Source organism: Dendropsophus ebraccatus, chromosome 7 (assembly GCF_027789765.1).
Source record: "Dendropsophus ebraccatus isolate aDenEbr1 chromosome 7, aDenEbr1.pat, whole genome shotgun sequence".
Classification (NCBI taxonomy): Eukaryota; Metazoa; Chordata; class Amphibia; order Anura; family Hylidae; genus Dendropsophus; species Dendropsophus ebraccatus.
The window spans coordinates 124,013,583-124,029,593 of NC_091460.1; the positions used below are offsets into that span (position 1 = coordinate 124,013,583).

General features: G+C 44.7%; 1 protein-coding gene across 1 annotated transcript in view; it reads right to left on the reverse strand.

Annotated features, from left to right (window-relative positions):
* The window catches only part of TSPAN5 (tetraspanin 5), a 93,972-nt gene extending 81,011 nt beyond the window's left edge, over window positions 1-12,961 (reverse strand). The window contains exon 1 of the mRNA XM_069976787.1: window positions 12,488-12,961. Within this exon, the coding sequence (XP_069832888.1) occupies window positions 12,488-12,568 (81 nt within the window). The 5' untranslated portion in view covers window positions 12,569-12,961. The remainder of the gene's footprint in view (window positions 1-12,487) is intronic.
* Between the last annotated feature and the right edge of the window lie 3,050 nt (window positions 12,962-16,011).

A 16,011-nucleotide genomic window follows, 5' to 3' on the forward strand; every position in this document is an offset into this window, starting at 1 on the left:
CTCTTGGAGGATTTATCGCAAGCTACGCTACAAAGGGAAAATCTGTCAAAAAACATATTTGTTTTAACTTCATAGCATTTTATCCAATTGCTATGTTAGCCTTGAAAATAAGTTTAATCAAAATTCATGCAATCCATCCACTAAATAATTAATAATCTATAGTGTATTTTTAAAAAGTAGATAGTTTCAAACAAGGTTTTTATCTTTTTTTTTTTTTTTCGTACAAAAAAAAAAAAATCTTCAAAATATTCAATTTCACATTTCATGTTATCTATAGCACGTTTGTGAGCTTTGCTTTATAGGCAAGGAAAGGGTAAGCAGAAGAAGGGGAACATAATGGCAGCCCTGCTGTAGTGACAGAGGTCCAGATAGGGCAGAATAGACATACTTGGGGAGATTTATCAAACATGGTATAAGGTGAAATTGGCTCAGTTGCCCCTAGCAACCAATCAGATTCCTCCTTTCATTCCTCACAGACTGTTTGGAAAATGAAAGGTGGAATCTGATTGGTTGCTAGGGGCAACTCAGCCAATAACTAGTCACAGCGGTGAGCTGGCAATACCCTGTAGAGACACCATCGCCAGAAACTAGTTTTCAGCGGGATCAGGCCTAAAGGAGAAGTCCAGCGAAAATTTTTATTATACTTCCAATACCAGAAAGAAAAATCGGAGCACTTCTTTGAAGCAGCAATCTAAGTCTTTATTCAGCAACCAGGCAGTACAGATGAATGTGTTGCCTGTTCAGTCTTCACATTCATCTGTACTGCCTGGTTGCTGAATAAAGACTTAGATTGCTGCTTTAAAGAAGTGCTCCGATTTTCCTTTCTGTTATTGGAAGTATATTACATCATTGGTCTCCAGTGTCATTGAGCACCTTGTTCAGCGGGGATCCTGATTGGCAGCGCAAGGGTGTAAATGCATAAGCGGTGAGAGAGTGGTGCAGGGGTTTCTATTCGTATTGCGACCGAACATTTTTATTAAAGCATTGTATTGTCCCCCAACAGTTATACAAATCACTAGAGATGAGTGAACCGGGTTCGGGTTCGAGTCCATCCGAACCTGAACGTTCGGTATTTGATTAGCGGTGGCTGCTGAAGTTGGATAAAGCTCTAAGGTTGTCTGGAAAACATGGATACAGCCAATGACTATATCCATGTTTTCCACATAGCCTCAGGGCTTTATCCAACTTCAGCAGCCACCGCTAATCAAATGCCGAAAGTTTGGGTTCGGATGGACTCGGGCATGCTCCAGGTTCGCTCATCTCTACAAATCACCAATATACACTTATTATGGGAAATGCTTATAAAGTGCTTTTTCCCTTGCACTTACTACTGCATCAAGGCTTCACTTCCTGGATAAAATGGTGATGTCACGACCCGACTACCAGAGCTGTGGGGGCTGTTGTTGCTGGAGAGGATGATGGCAGAAGGACACTGAGGGACACTGAGCATCCCTCTGTCATTATCCTCTACAGCAGCCACAGCCCGTACAGCTCTGGGAGTCGGGTCGTGACATCACCATTTTATCCAGGGAGTGACATCACCATGTTATCCAGGAAGTGAAGCCTTGATGCAGTAGTAAGTGCAGGGAAAAAAGCACTTTATAAGCATTTCCCGTAATAAGTGTATATTCGTGATTTGTATAACTTTTGGGGGGCAATACAATACTTTAATAAAAATTGTGCCGGACTTCTCCTTTAATCAGAAAAGTCATAATTGGGGGAGTAGGGAAGGAGAGTATAGGTTCTTTATCTGTAATTATCAAAATTATAAAATTTACTGTAAGTAGCACATAGGAGAATATAGTGTAAGGAGGACAAGATAGAATAATGCAGAGATCCTTTAATATGTAATATCAATTCCCTAATAATACTATTTAGACAGGATCTTATAATTCTTCTCCTTTGCCCATGATGCCTATAAAATGCTATAAAAAATTTGGAATATTGTTTGATTAAAAGGTAACATCTAGCTCTATTACTTCAATATAGTAAAATTGGATACAAGCATTACAGACACCTTGGCAACCCAGAAGATAGAAGAGATTATTAAAACTCAGACAGCGAGGTAGATTATAATAACCAAAGGAAAGTGTTGTGAATAAAAGATGGTGGTTGTTCACATTGTAACCATGATAAATTCAAAACAGGTCTCTGAGCTCATACAGAGTCATGATAGTGGATAGTGACCCATATAGTAGCATGCCTTTGAGCTGTGGAGTTTTGTATTTTTCCCCAAAGCAGAAAGATGTAGGACCGGGTTAAACGTATGAAAATACTGCTGACTATCCGACCTGTGGGTCAATCCAGGCAGGTGCCACTAGATCCACTAGAGAGAGCATATTGAGTCTATAGTGCTGCATTCTTGGGGTAGGTTCACACTACGGAACCCGCGCTGAAAATTTCCGACGGATTCCGTAGCTCGTACCAGTACATGGCCGCGCACCTCTCCGCCCATGCCATAGACACCATACTATGCACGGGCGGATTCTGCATTCTGCCAAAAGAATAGACATGACAATTATTTCGGCGGATAGCGGAATCGGGCATACCCATAGAATGATGTCTAAGGAGCCGGCGGAAAGGCGCGCGGCCGTGAACGGGTCAAGCTACGGAATCCCGCGGAAATTTAAATAAAAAGATCTGTCCTGGGGTCCGTTCAGCAGGTGAGGCAGTTATTGTCCTAAAAAACTACTTTTAAACTTGCAGCTCTGTGCCCAACGGGAGTATCTCTTCCCTAACTTTGCACCACCCCTCCGTCCCGCCTCCCCACCCTCTTCATCATTAGGAATGCCACTGGAACATTTTCTACTGTCTGAACATTGCACAGGTGCCTTAATGATCCAGCCCATGTTCAGTATTCACACAGCTGATGAATAGGAGACAATCTACCCGAAGCATTCCATGAGCATTCCATGATGAGAAGGGTGGGGAGGAGGGACAGAGAGGTTGTGCCAGCCTAACGTATACACAATCTAAGCCCCGGACGTTTGGCACGGGGCTGCCAGTTTAAAAGTTGTTTTTTAGGACAATAACTGCATCACCTGCCGAACGGACGACAGGACAGATCTTGGATTAAAAGCAGCTATCTGAAGGTACAAGCGGTTTGGGGGGTCAGATTATGAGTCGCTTTAAAGAAAGCTGCCACTACAATCCACTGCAAGAATGCAGGGCTACAGACTAATGCTAATGAGTATCGCAGCAGATTTTCGGCAATAAGCACAGCGTGAAATCTGCTGCTAAATTGTTACGTGTGAACGTACCCTAAAACATTTCTTTATCATGGTGCATTAAAAAAGGTGCAATTAAAAATACAAATCCTTCACAAAACATGAGGAAATATGGCTATGTTAATAGAAAAAGTATAATTTATGGCTCTGGGAAGGAATGATGGAAATGTATCTAGTCCCTATTTTTGGCTTAAAGCGACTCTGTACCCACAATCTGACCCCCCCAAACCACTTGTACCTTCGGATAGCTGCTTTTAATCCAAGATCTGTCCTGCTTTCCGTTCGGCAGGTGATGCAGTTATTGTCATAAAAAATTAATTTTAAAATTGCAGCCCTGTGCCCTACGGGCGTATCTGTGCCCTAACTTTGCACCACCCCTCCGTCCCTCCTCCCCACCCTCTTCATCATTAGGAATGCCACTGGAACATTTATTTCTGTTTGAACACTGCACAGGTGTCTTAATAATCCAGCCCATGTGCTGTGGTAACACAGGTGGGGAATAGGAAGCGATCTGCCTGGAGCATTCCTAATGATGAGGAGGGCGGGGAGGAGGGACAGAGGGGTGGTGCAAAGTTAGGACACAGATACGCCCGCAGGGCACGGAGCTGCAATTTTAAAATAATTTTTTTATGACAATAACTGCATCACCTGCCAAACGGACCGCAGGGAAGATCTTGGATTAAAAGCAGCTATCTGAAGGTACAAGCGGTTTGGGGGGGGGGGGGGGTTAGATTGTGGGTACAGAGTCACTGTAAAGTGACTCTGTACCCGCAATCTGACCCCCTAAACCCCTTGTACCTTCGGATAGCTGCTTTTAATCCAAGATCTGTACTGAGGTTCCGTTCAGCAGGTGATGCATGTATTGTCCTAAAAAACAACTTTTAAACTTGCAGCCCTGTGTCAAATTGGCATGGCCTCAAGTGTCTATGTCCTCACCTTGCACCACCTCCCCGTCCCTCCTCCCTGCCCTCTTTACCATTAGGAATGGCCCTCGTAGAATTTCTTCTATTCCTCATTTGTATGAACACTGCACAGGTGCCGTAACGATCCAGCCCAGGTGCTGTGCTCAGACAGGTGATAAATAGTAGAAAACCTGCCTGGGGATGTTTCTAATGATGAAGAGGGCCGGGATGAGGGAGAGGCGGTGCCAGCCTAATGCACAGATACTCTAGGCCACGCCAAATTGACATGGGCTGCAAATTTAAAAGTTGTTTTTTTAGGACAATAACTGCATCACCTGCCAAACGGACCCCAGGACAGATCTTGGATTAAAAGCAGCTATCTGAAGGTACAAGTGGTTTGGGGAGGGCAGATTGTGTGTACAGAGTTGCTTTAAGGCTATGTTTACACAACATATTTTTTATGACAAGAACAACTGTTGTACATACCTTGTGTGAATATAGCCTAAGACTGGCTGAAGGGAGGGACTTAAAGGGGTTGTCGGGACTATTAAAGGACGCTACTCACCCCTACCATCTGCTGCTGCGTGCCTTAACTGGCTGGTAAGCTCAGGGGAAGGGTTTACTAGAAGGCTGTGACAGATAATGAGAGCAAATAAAGCTAGTAAAATAGATGGGACACTGAGGTGGTATGATAGGTACTATAACTAATAATGCAATAGGATGCTGTGGCTTGTAGTATGATTGGCACTATAGCTGTAATGTGATGAGGCACTGTGGGTGGCATAATGATTCTGGGATTTATATATTACTGTGTCTGTACTATATCAAATATTGCCCACACAGAGGAAGTGTAAAGATCTTTTTATTCTTCTTATGATTGGTGTGGCCTACGGTTCACTATGCCCTTTATTGTAATAAACATGATAATTGTCAGTTTTAGGCTATGTTATGCCAAAGGGGGAGATTTATCAAGCTGGTATAAAGTAGAATTGTCTAAGTTGCCCCTAGCAACCAATCAGATTCCACCATCGTTTTGTCTGTGAGGAATGAAAAGTGGAATCTGATTGGTTGCTAGGGGCAACTAAGACAATTCTACTTTATACCAGTTTGATAAATCTCCCCCAATGTCTTTTTAGGTAAAATAACGGACATTATTTTATAATGGTGGCAGGAAATTATTATCATAATAGTAGTACCCTATGCTGCGTTTACACGGAACGATTATCGTGCGAATTCGCACGATAACGATCAAATTCGAACGATAATTGTACGAGTAAAGGCTGCATTTTGAACTTACAACATGTTCTAAAATCGTCGTTCGCAAAAAATTCGCAGATCGTTCCGTGTAAACAGTCGTTTACCGATTTAACCAATGTGTGAGAAAGGCTTAAGCGATCGCAAAACGAATTTCCGTACGATATATCGTACCGTCTAAACGCTGACCATTATGAAAAAAGAATCGTTATTCCGACATTGTTAATCGTACGATCGGGCCAATTATAGTTTCGTGTAAGGGGAACTTATAAAGTGCTTATTATAAATGCTCATTCATCAGGTAACCACTGGCCCTATTACACGGGGTGATATCGGGTTCAGCTAATAATCGCATTGAGCAATAGGGCTCTTAGACATTTTTGGTGCCTAAGGGGTCATTCACATGTTTTGTGCAGAGTCCGCACTTTTGCATGATATGCTACAGAATGTAGGAACACTAAACATCATCATTCATGATGATGCCGGGAGTTCTGAAACAGTTTATATCTTCATGCCACTGTACTAAGGGTCCTATTCCACGGAGCAATAATCATACGAATCGGCCGATTATCGCTCCGTGGAATAGAGACAACGATCATCGGCTGATAGTTTATTTAGGTTCAAACCTAAAATCATCGGGCACCGACCGCGCATTGCTGTGTGGAATAGCGTTGCGCGGCCGGCGACTGACAATTTCACAAGCACCATACTTTACCTAACCATGTTGCAGGTCTTCTCCTGCGCTCCTTCTTCCATCCGGTCCCGCGCGCAGCAGCAGCTTTGGTGCGGCCTGTCTTAGCTTAGTTTAGTTTTTCTAAGGCTAACCCCTTCCCCAGTCTTAATGCCCAAGTTATTAATTTTATTTATTTTCATTTTTCCATAGTCACCTCCCAAGTGGTACCTCCTAGGGTATAACCTTTTTATTTTTCCATCTACATTATTTTTTGCAAGACAAGTTCTACTTTTTATTGGGACCATTTAATAATAATGTTTTCCATGTTGTAACAAACGCAGCGATACCTAATATATTTTTTATATGGAAGGGGGGAATGAAAAGGAAAAAAAATATTGTTGATTTTATGGGGCAAATTATGTTATTACAGTTTATTTTACGTACTTTTTTTAACCTCTCTTCTTTTAGGGTACAAACACACACACACACCGGATCTGCTGCGGATTTCACCCTGCGGATCCATTGCTGGTTTATTTTCAATGAGAAGACATACTCGCAGCGGGATAGACATTGGCTGAGCCGGACGTCCAGCCGGGAGCCCCCAAAGAAAGCCGGATTTTATGTCCATCCAGAAATTTTTTTATATCCATCCAAAAAAATATATATGGCTAAATAGCTACCTTGGTGTTACCAGCTGGGGAGGTGTCCTTACACTGTCTTATGGTACGTTTACATAGAGCGATAATTTGCCCAATGGAACGATTAACGATTTTGAAATAACTATGTGTTTTTTATAACAATCAGCATTTAGACGGAACAATATATCGTTTGGAAAAATCATTACTGCGATCGTTTTAAGATCGCTTAAGCCTATGTCACACATAGGGTGAATCGTTGAAAGACTGTTTACACGAAGCAATCAGCGATTTTTTCGCGAACGACTAATGACGATTTGAGAACACGTTGAAAGATCAAAATGAACGATTTCTCGCTCGTCGCTTGATCGTTCGCTGTGTTTACACGAGCCGATTATCACTCAAAAGCCATCGTTATCGCGAAAATTCGCACGATAATTGTTCCGTGTAAACGCAGCATTACATTGGCCAATCAAAGAGAACATTGCCAGACAGTGTAGGGACACACCCACTTGGCTATTTAGGCATAAATTTCTAGCAAGGAATGGCCGATTACAGAGCTATAAGAAAAGACGTTTCAGAATTGTTATTTCATGGGGAATACATGTGTCTACTAAATCAGACGGGTAAGGAGAGGCCACGGGATCTCTGTAGTAGAGCAGGATGAATGGTATAGAGACATAAACAAGACAAATATACACATTTATAACATACGATATCATAGAACCCTATATTACTACTAGGAAAAATATAGACATTTAGATTCCCACTGGTACGCTCCCGGCTCGCTTAGCAGGCTCTGTGCATACATTAGGTTATAATTCTGCCTAATTTCCACACAACTCATAAATGCATTCAGCACCTTATAAATAAATGATAGCGAGTGTCTGTCACCACCAAGTGCCCCAGTTTCCTGACAGCTGCTGGAAGTGAATCCTGGACCGCTAGGTGCAAAGTTCTCCCTCCATACACAGTACCTTCCTGGGGCAGATCACACTGTTCACATTGGGGTCAGCAAGGCGTATAGTGGGACGTCAGACAATCATGAGGAGACGTTGGACCATGTTATTCTCAAGTAATTCTGATGTTTTGAATCCTAGAAATTGCACGCATGTTTTACATAGACAAATGCTCATATTAATAGGACTAAAAGGGGGACGCTGTTGGTCCAAACAACTTTCATCTGGTAGAACAGCTGACATTTTTATTAATATATCAACTGAAAAATTCCAGCCAAAAATATCCAATGTGTTTACTAAAGAAAAACTAAAGAGGTAAGCCGGGAATACGGGAATTTGATAACAAGTAAGCACTCACCTCTCCCTGTACCTGTGGTAAGCGGCGGGACCAGTGCCGGGACCCTGCCGGAAGCCATTTTCCTCCCGAGTTGTGATGATGTCACAATTTGGGGGGAAATGCCTGTCCCGGCTGATGGACTGGCGGCTCAGCCAGTGACTGGAGTGGCGTCCCGCCCTAGTCACTGACTGGCTAGGTGGCCAGTCCATCAGTTGGGTTTTGACGTGTACACCCCAGAAACCCTGAGGAAGTCCTGAGGCCAGTCCCGCCTCTCACCGCGGGCATGGGAAGAGGTAAGCTCGTACTTGTTATCAAATTCCCTCTCCCCCTCCCTGCGGCTGCTGGTTTTTCAAAATGCCCAGACTTCTACAATGCTAAAGAGGTAGTTCAGCAAAAAAAAAAAAAAAATCTTTCAAATTAGATGGTGCCAGAAAGGTCTAATTTATTTCTATTAAAGAAACTCCCAGTACTTTTCAGCTGCTGTATGTCCTGCAGGAAGTGGTGTATTTTCAGTGTATTACAGGGCTCTCTGCTGCCACCTCTGCCCAGAGCAGTAGCAAATCCCTATAATAAACCTCTCCTGCCCTCCAGACTGGAAAGTTGTTTTCCTACAAACACTATGGGGGAGATGTATCAAACCAGGTGAAGAGGAACAGCTGCCTATAGCAACCAATAAGATTGCTCCTTTCATTTAAAATGAAAACTAAAATCTGATAGGTTGCTATAGGCAACGACTTTTCTCCTGGGAAATCAAATATGCAAAAAACACTGCAGAGACACAATCACGTGTCTCGACATCAGTGAGCTAGCCAGACCTTCCTCCAGGGAGAAACAACCAAGCCAAGGAATGTCTCCAGTCAAGGAAATCACCCAAGCCAGGTATCCATCCACAGACAGCTGTTTCGGGGTATTTGCCCTTCATCAGTGTGGAGTAGGATTCTGGCTAGTGGGAGCAATGCCTAGTAAGTGTTTTTTTGCATATTTAATTTCCCAGGGGGTAATGTCCTAGAATACACTGACGTCGAGACAAGTGATGGTGCCTCTGCGGTGTTTTGGTTGATCTCCCCGAGGTCAATCAGTGTTCTTTTGCATGCACTTACTAGGCGTCGCTCCCACTAGCCAGAAACCTACTCCACACTGATGAGGGGCAAAAACCCTGAAACAGCTGTCTGTTGATGGATACCTTGCTTGGGTGGTTGTCTTGACTAGAGACATTCCTTGGCTTGGTTGTTCCTTCCCGCAAGAAGATCTGGCTAATTCAATGACGTTGACATCTGTCTGTCTGAAACCAAAAACTGTCTGGCTATGCCCATGGCAAACTGTCTGGCTATGCCCATGGCCAACACGAACAGCTCAGCTTTCATTTTACCAGAGCTTGTTAAGATTGGTTTGCTATGGGTGAAACCAGATAGTTTTGATTACAGGCAGATTGATATATTTAGGCCTACGTGTGATACAACCCTCAGGGAGCATTCATATGTTCAGTGATTATGGTCCAAATAATTCCCAGAACCGTGATTTATTATGATGCCGGGAGCTCTGAATCAGTTTAAATCTTCCTGCTACACTATGACACAGCTGCGTGGTTGTGTCTGTACAGTAGTGCTAAAATGTAAACTGATTCAGAGCTCCTGGCATCATAAGTATACATGATGTCGAGAGCTCTGCATTCTATTCCGGAGCACATCGTTGGTATATACGGACTATGCATGGAACATGTGAATGCCCCCTTAGGCTAATGCACTGCATAGGCTAGGTCATCCTGTGTTTTAGATGCCCATTTAACACGTATATTTTATGGGGGGGAAAAGCCAGACGGTAAAAACATGCAGATGTATTCTATGCGTCAGGATCGGTTTTTCATTATAAAGAAAAAAAATCAAAATGGATTTTTTTTTTTTAATGGTCCCTTTACACAGACAGATTTAACTGACAGATTATTGAAACCAAAGCCAGGAACAGACTATAAACAGAACAGGTCATAAAGAAAAGACTGATATTTCTCCTCTTTTCAGATCCATTCCTGGCTTTAGCTTCAATAATCAGATAAATCTGTCTGTGTAAACGCACCATTAGGCTATGTTCACACAGCCTAAAAGTACGTCCGTTGTTGCCATCGGCATTAACGGCCGTACTTTGTATGGTGTTGAACAATGTCTATTTTTCTATGGGATCCTGGCCGGAGCGTATACACTTAGTATACGCTCTGGCTGGGATCCCATGCAGCGCCGCAAACAACTGACATGTCAGTTTTCTACGGCCGCAATTCAGTGAATTCCGGCCGCAGAAAGACCTGACAGTTCACACAATGAAGCAAGCGGCTCAGGCCGCATCAGAACACTGTGGCTGGAAAGATCATCTGGCCGGTACTGCAGTACCAGCCGGGATGATCTTTTCAGAGACCGGCCGGATCACAGAACGGTCAGTCTCATACGCAGTGTAAACATAGCCTTATGGGCCTATTACACCGGTCGTTTAGAGGAGCAAACGAGCGCTCTCCGCGCTCGTTTGCTCCTCGTTCCCCGCTCGCTGCCGCCGCTATTCAACGCGGCTGCAGCGAGCGGGTGAGTGTGGGAGGGGGCGACGGGGAGCTGCGGGGGGGCTGCCCAGGGGATCGCTGATCGTCCGGGCAGCCCATAGGATATAGCAGCGTCTGCTGCCGACACTCCTATTCAATGGAGCGACAGCAGCAGATCGCTGCTATATCAGTCGCTTGTTTTTAAACATGTTGAAAAACAAGCGACTGCAACGATCAGCCAACATGAACGATGTCGGCTGATCGTTGCACTCTATTCCACGGGACGATTATCGTTCGTAGCGGCAGATATCGGCCGAATACGGACGATAATTGTTCGGTGGAATAGGGCCTTTAGCATACACAAACCATTCCAACCTATCACCTTCCTCCTTTTTGTTCATCCGCAAAAAATACGGATTATGGATGCAATTCAGATACATTACGGACTGATTTTTTTGGATTGTGGATGATTTCAGACATCATATACAGTCCTGAAAGACTGCTTAATGTGTGACTGTATCCTAAGGGCTTATTCCCACGTCCTGTATTCCACGGATCCTATGGACAGGGAAGCTTTGTAGTGGTCTCTCTTCCCGACTGGCATCATGTATCAATATGATGTCGGGAGGGGGGAAAGTGTTTGAATCTTGGCGACACTGTAAAGAAGCAGTCACGCGATATATGGGCAGAATTAGTAATTCTGCCCATGTACATAGATAACCTACTACAACCAACCTCTGATCATATGGATGTATGGACATACTGCCCTTTGAGTCTTCTGCCACACAGAAAATGGATATGACAACACAAGGGTAACCTTAACCTGTACTACATACTGCCGTACAAATCTTCTGTCCCATATACCATCTATGTGATGGGGGCAGGGAAAACGCTACCATACTTCATATTGCCCTACAAGATTACATCTATGTGATGGCACTGGGTAATTCCTGCACTACATACAGCCCAATGAGTTTTTTATATACCACAGAATATGGATGTGATGGCACTGGGTAACCTTTACCTGTTTTATATATTGGACTATGAGCCTTCTGTCCCATATAACATCTATGTGATGGCACTGGGTAACCTCTACCATATACTACATGTTGCCCTATGAGCCTTCTGTCCCATATAACATCTATGTGATGGCACTGGGTAACCTCTACCATATACTACATGCTTCCCTATGAGTTGTCTGCCCCATATAACATCTATGTGATGGCACTGGGTAACCTCTACCATATACTACATGTTGCCCTATGAGCCTTCTGTCCCATATAACATCTATGTGATGACGCAGGGTAGACACTACCTTACGTCTACATATTGCCCTACAAGTTGTCTGCCCCATATAACATCTATGTGATGGCACGGGGTAACCTCTACCTGTACTACATGCTGCCCTATGAGCCTTCTGTCCCCATATAACATCTATATGACGGCACGGGGTACTGCCCTATGAGTTGTCTGCCCCATATAACATCTATGTGATGGCACTGGGTAACCTTTACCTGTACTACATGCTGCCCTATGAGTTGTCTGCCCCATATAACATTGGCCAGAATGGTAGACCATAATAATAATATTTTTTATTAATATAGCGTCGACAGATTCCGCAGCACTTTACGTACACAAAATATTCTCCTTCAGTTCCTTGTATTTATTAAACTCCCAGAACCTCTTTACTACTGGGGCTACACACAGAGCCCCCCTAGTCCCCCCCAATGTGCCCCTAGTGCTGGAGATAGATGGACTCACCAGGGAGCTGCAGGTTGTGGATGAAGTCACCTCAGATGACACAACACTGGAGAGCCTGAGCACTGGTAGAGATATATATATATACACACACATCCTACAGTGACAACAATCCAGAATCCCCCTGACTGTAATATAACAGCATGCACACAGATCCACGCGAGTTACATGGAGACTCCCCCGAGTGGAGAGCGGTTCCCCTGTAGGGCAGTGTTCACACTCACCCAGAAGATGACATTGAAGGCGAAGATGAAGTACTTGATGCAGCAGCTGACCTCCGGCCCCTTGTAATGCTTCCCGGACATGGTGCGGGTGCATGAGGGCAGATCCCCGAGCTGGCTGTGGGGGAGATCAGGACTCAGAGCCCGGGAGGGAGCCAGCTGGAAGCCGGAGCCAGGCCCGGAGCCCAGGGATTCCCAGTCACTGTGTGCTGCTCCGTGTGGATGAGGGAGCTCGGTCAGAGCCGGTGCAGGGTGCAGATAGGAGTGTGTACACACCGGAGAGGGCACATCATCCGTCTCTATGTGCTGTGTGTATGGAGGCAGAGCGGCTGTCACTTATCCTGGCAGAGTGGACGTCACTTCATGTTATGCCCTATGTGACAGCTTAATCCTGATCCGTCCCGCCCTCCCGGGTGATGTAGAGCGGCCAGACTGATAGCAGCAGCAGCAGCAGCAGCAGACACAAGAGCCGGCAGCAGCACAGCCGCCTCCTACCCTGTCAGTGTGTGCTCCTCCTCCTCCTGCCTGGGCTCCAGCCCCCTCCTCTCCTGTGCTCACTGTATACATACACATGTGCTGCTATATACCACACTGTACACCTATATACCACCTCCTCCTCTACTGTGATCACTGTATACATACACATGTGCTGCCATATATCACACTATATACCTATATAGCACCTCCTCCTCTACTGTGATCACTGTATACACACACATGTGCTGCCATATACCACACTATACTGCTATATACCACTCCTCCTCTACTGTGCTCACTGTATACATACACATGTGCTGCCATATGCCACACTGTATACCTATATACCACCTCCTCCACTACTGTGCTCACTATATACATACACATGTGCTGCCATATACACTATACTGCTATATACCTATATACCACCTCCTCCCCTACTGTGCTCACTATATACATACACATGTGCTGCTATATACCACACTATACACCTATATACCACCTCCTCCTCTACTGTGCTCACTGTATACATACACATGTGCTGCTATATACCACACTATACACCTATATACCACCTCCTCCTCTACTGTGCTCACTGTATACATACACATGTGCTGCCATATACACTATACTGCTATATACCCCCCTAGGGCCTCTACTATGCTCACTGTACACATACACATGTGCTGCTATATACCACACTATACACCTATATACCACCTCCTCCTCTCCTGTGCTCAGTGTATACATACACATGTGCTGCCATATACCACACTATACACCTATATACCACCTCCTCCACTACTGTGCTCACTGTATACATACACATGTGCTGCCATATACCACACTGTATACCTATATACCACCTCCTCCACTACTACACATACACATGTGCTGCTATATACCACACTATACACCTATATACCACCTCCTCCACTACTGTGCTCACTGTATACTTACACATGTGCTTCTATATACCACACTGTATACCTATATACCACCTCCTCCTCTACTGTGCTCACTGTATACACACACATGTGCTGCCATATACCACACTGTATACCTATATACCACCTCCTCCACTACTGTGCTCACTGTATACATACACATGTGCTGCCATATACCACACTATACACCTATATACCACCTCCTCCACTACTGTGCTCACTGTATACATACACATGTGCTGCCATATACACTATACTGCTATATACCTATATACCACCTCCTCCCCTACTGTGCTCACTGTATACATACACATGTGCTGCTATATACCACACTATACACCTATATACCACCTCCTCCTCTCCTGTGCTCACTGTATACATACACATGTGCTGCCATATATCACACTATATACCTATATACCACCTCCTCCACTACTGTGCTCACTGTATACATACACATGTGCTGCCATATACCACACTGTATACCTATATAGCACCTCCTCCACTACTGTGCTCACTGTATACATACACATGTGCTGCCATATACCACACTGTATACCTATATACCACCTCCTCCACTACTACACATACATATGTGCTGCCATATACCACACTATACACCTATATACCACCTCCTCCTCTCCTGTGCTCACTGTACACATACACATGTGCTGCTATATACCACACTATACACCTATATACCACCTCCTCCTCTATTGTGCTCACTGTATACACACACATGTGCTGCCATATACCACACTGTATACCTATATACCACCTCCTCCACTACTGTGCTCACTGTATACATACACATGTGCTGCCATATACCACACTGTATACCTATATACCACCTCCTCCACTACTACACATACACATGTGCTGCTATATACCACACTATACACCTATATACCACCTCCTCCCCTACTGTGCTCACTGTATACATACACATGTGCTGCTATATACCACACTATACACCTATATACCACCTCCTCCTCTCCTGTGCTCACTGTATACATACACATGTGCTGCCATATACACTATACTGCTATATACCCCCCTCCTCTACTATGCTAACTGTACACATACACATGTGCTGCTATATACCACACTATACACCTATATACCACCTCCTCCACTACTGTGCTCACTGTATACATACACATGTGCTGCCATATACCACACTGTATACCTATATACCACCTCCTCCACTACTACACATACACATGTGCTGCTATATACCACACTATACACCTATATACCACCTCCTCCACTACTGTGCTCACTGTATACTTACACATGTGCTGCTATATACCACAATATACACCTACAGTATATACCACCTCCTCTACTGTGCTCACTGTATACATACACATGTGCTGCCATATACCACACTGTACACCTATATACCACCTCCTCCTCTCCTGTGCTCACTGTATACATACTCTTAAACCAAGTTACTCTTAAAGGGGAACCCCGGATAAGAAAAACTTGTTTTCTATTAAAAGTACATTAAAAGTTATATAGATGTTTCTATACAATGTATTACTGTATCTGTACAGTTCTGCCACACTGGTAGCTGATAGAAATCCAGAAAGTGGAAAAAAGTGGCCCCTGTGCAAATGCACATTGTCTCCTGCTCCTTCTGCTCTCCCCCCTTAGGAGACAAATCTTCCATGCCTCTGTCTCACATTGTGTGTGTTTGCTGAGCACAGGCTGATGATGCAGACAGGGGGCAGGGCGTGATGCAGGGCCGGCCTTATGGGTGTGCAGCCAGTGCGGTTGCAACAGGGGGCGCTCCTGCTGTTAGATGTTCTGTCTGCAGGTGCGCCCTCCTCCTCCAGCAGGGGTTTGTTCCTTTCCCCTCTCCTGCCTTCCTGACAGCGCCCTCGGGCCACACAGGCACTTCCCAGACCATTAGTACCTGGCAAGTGCGGCCCTATCAGCCCCCGGATGCCGCCTCTGGCCCAGGCTGGTTTTCTCCTCACACTCACATGCTGCATGGAGCTGCTGACGGCCCCTCCCCCTCTCCTGCTGTGTGTGAGGAGGGAGGAGGGGGAGTGATGGCGGCAGCTGGAGGCCTCCTACCAGGGACTGGACTATGAA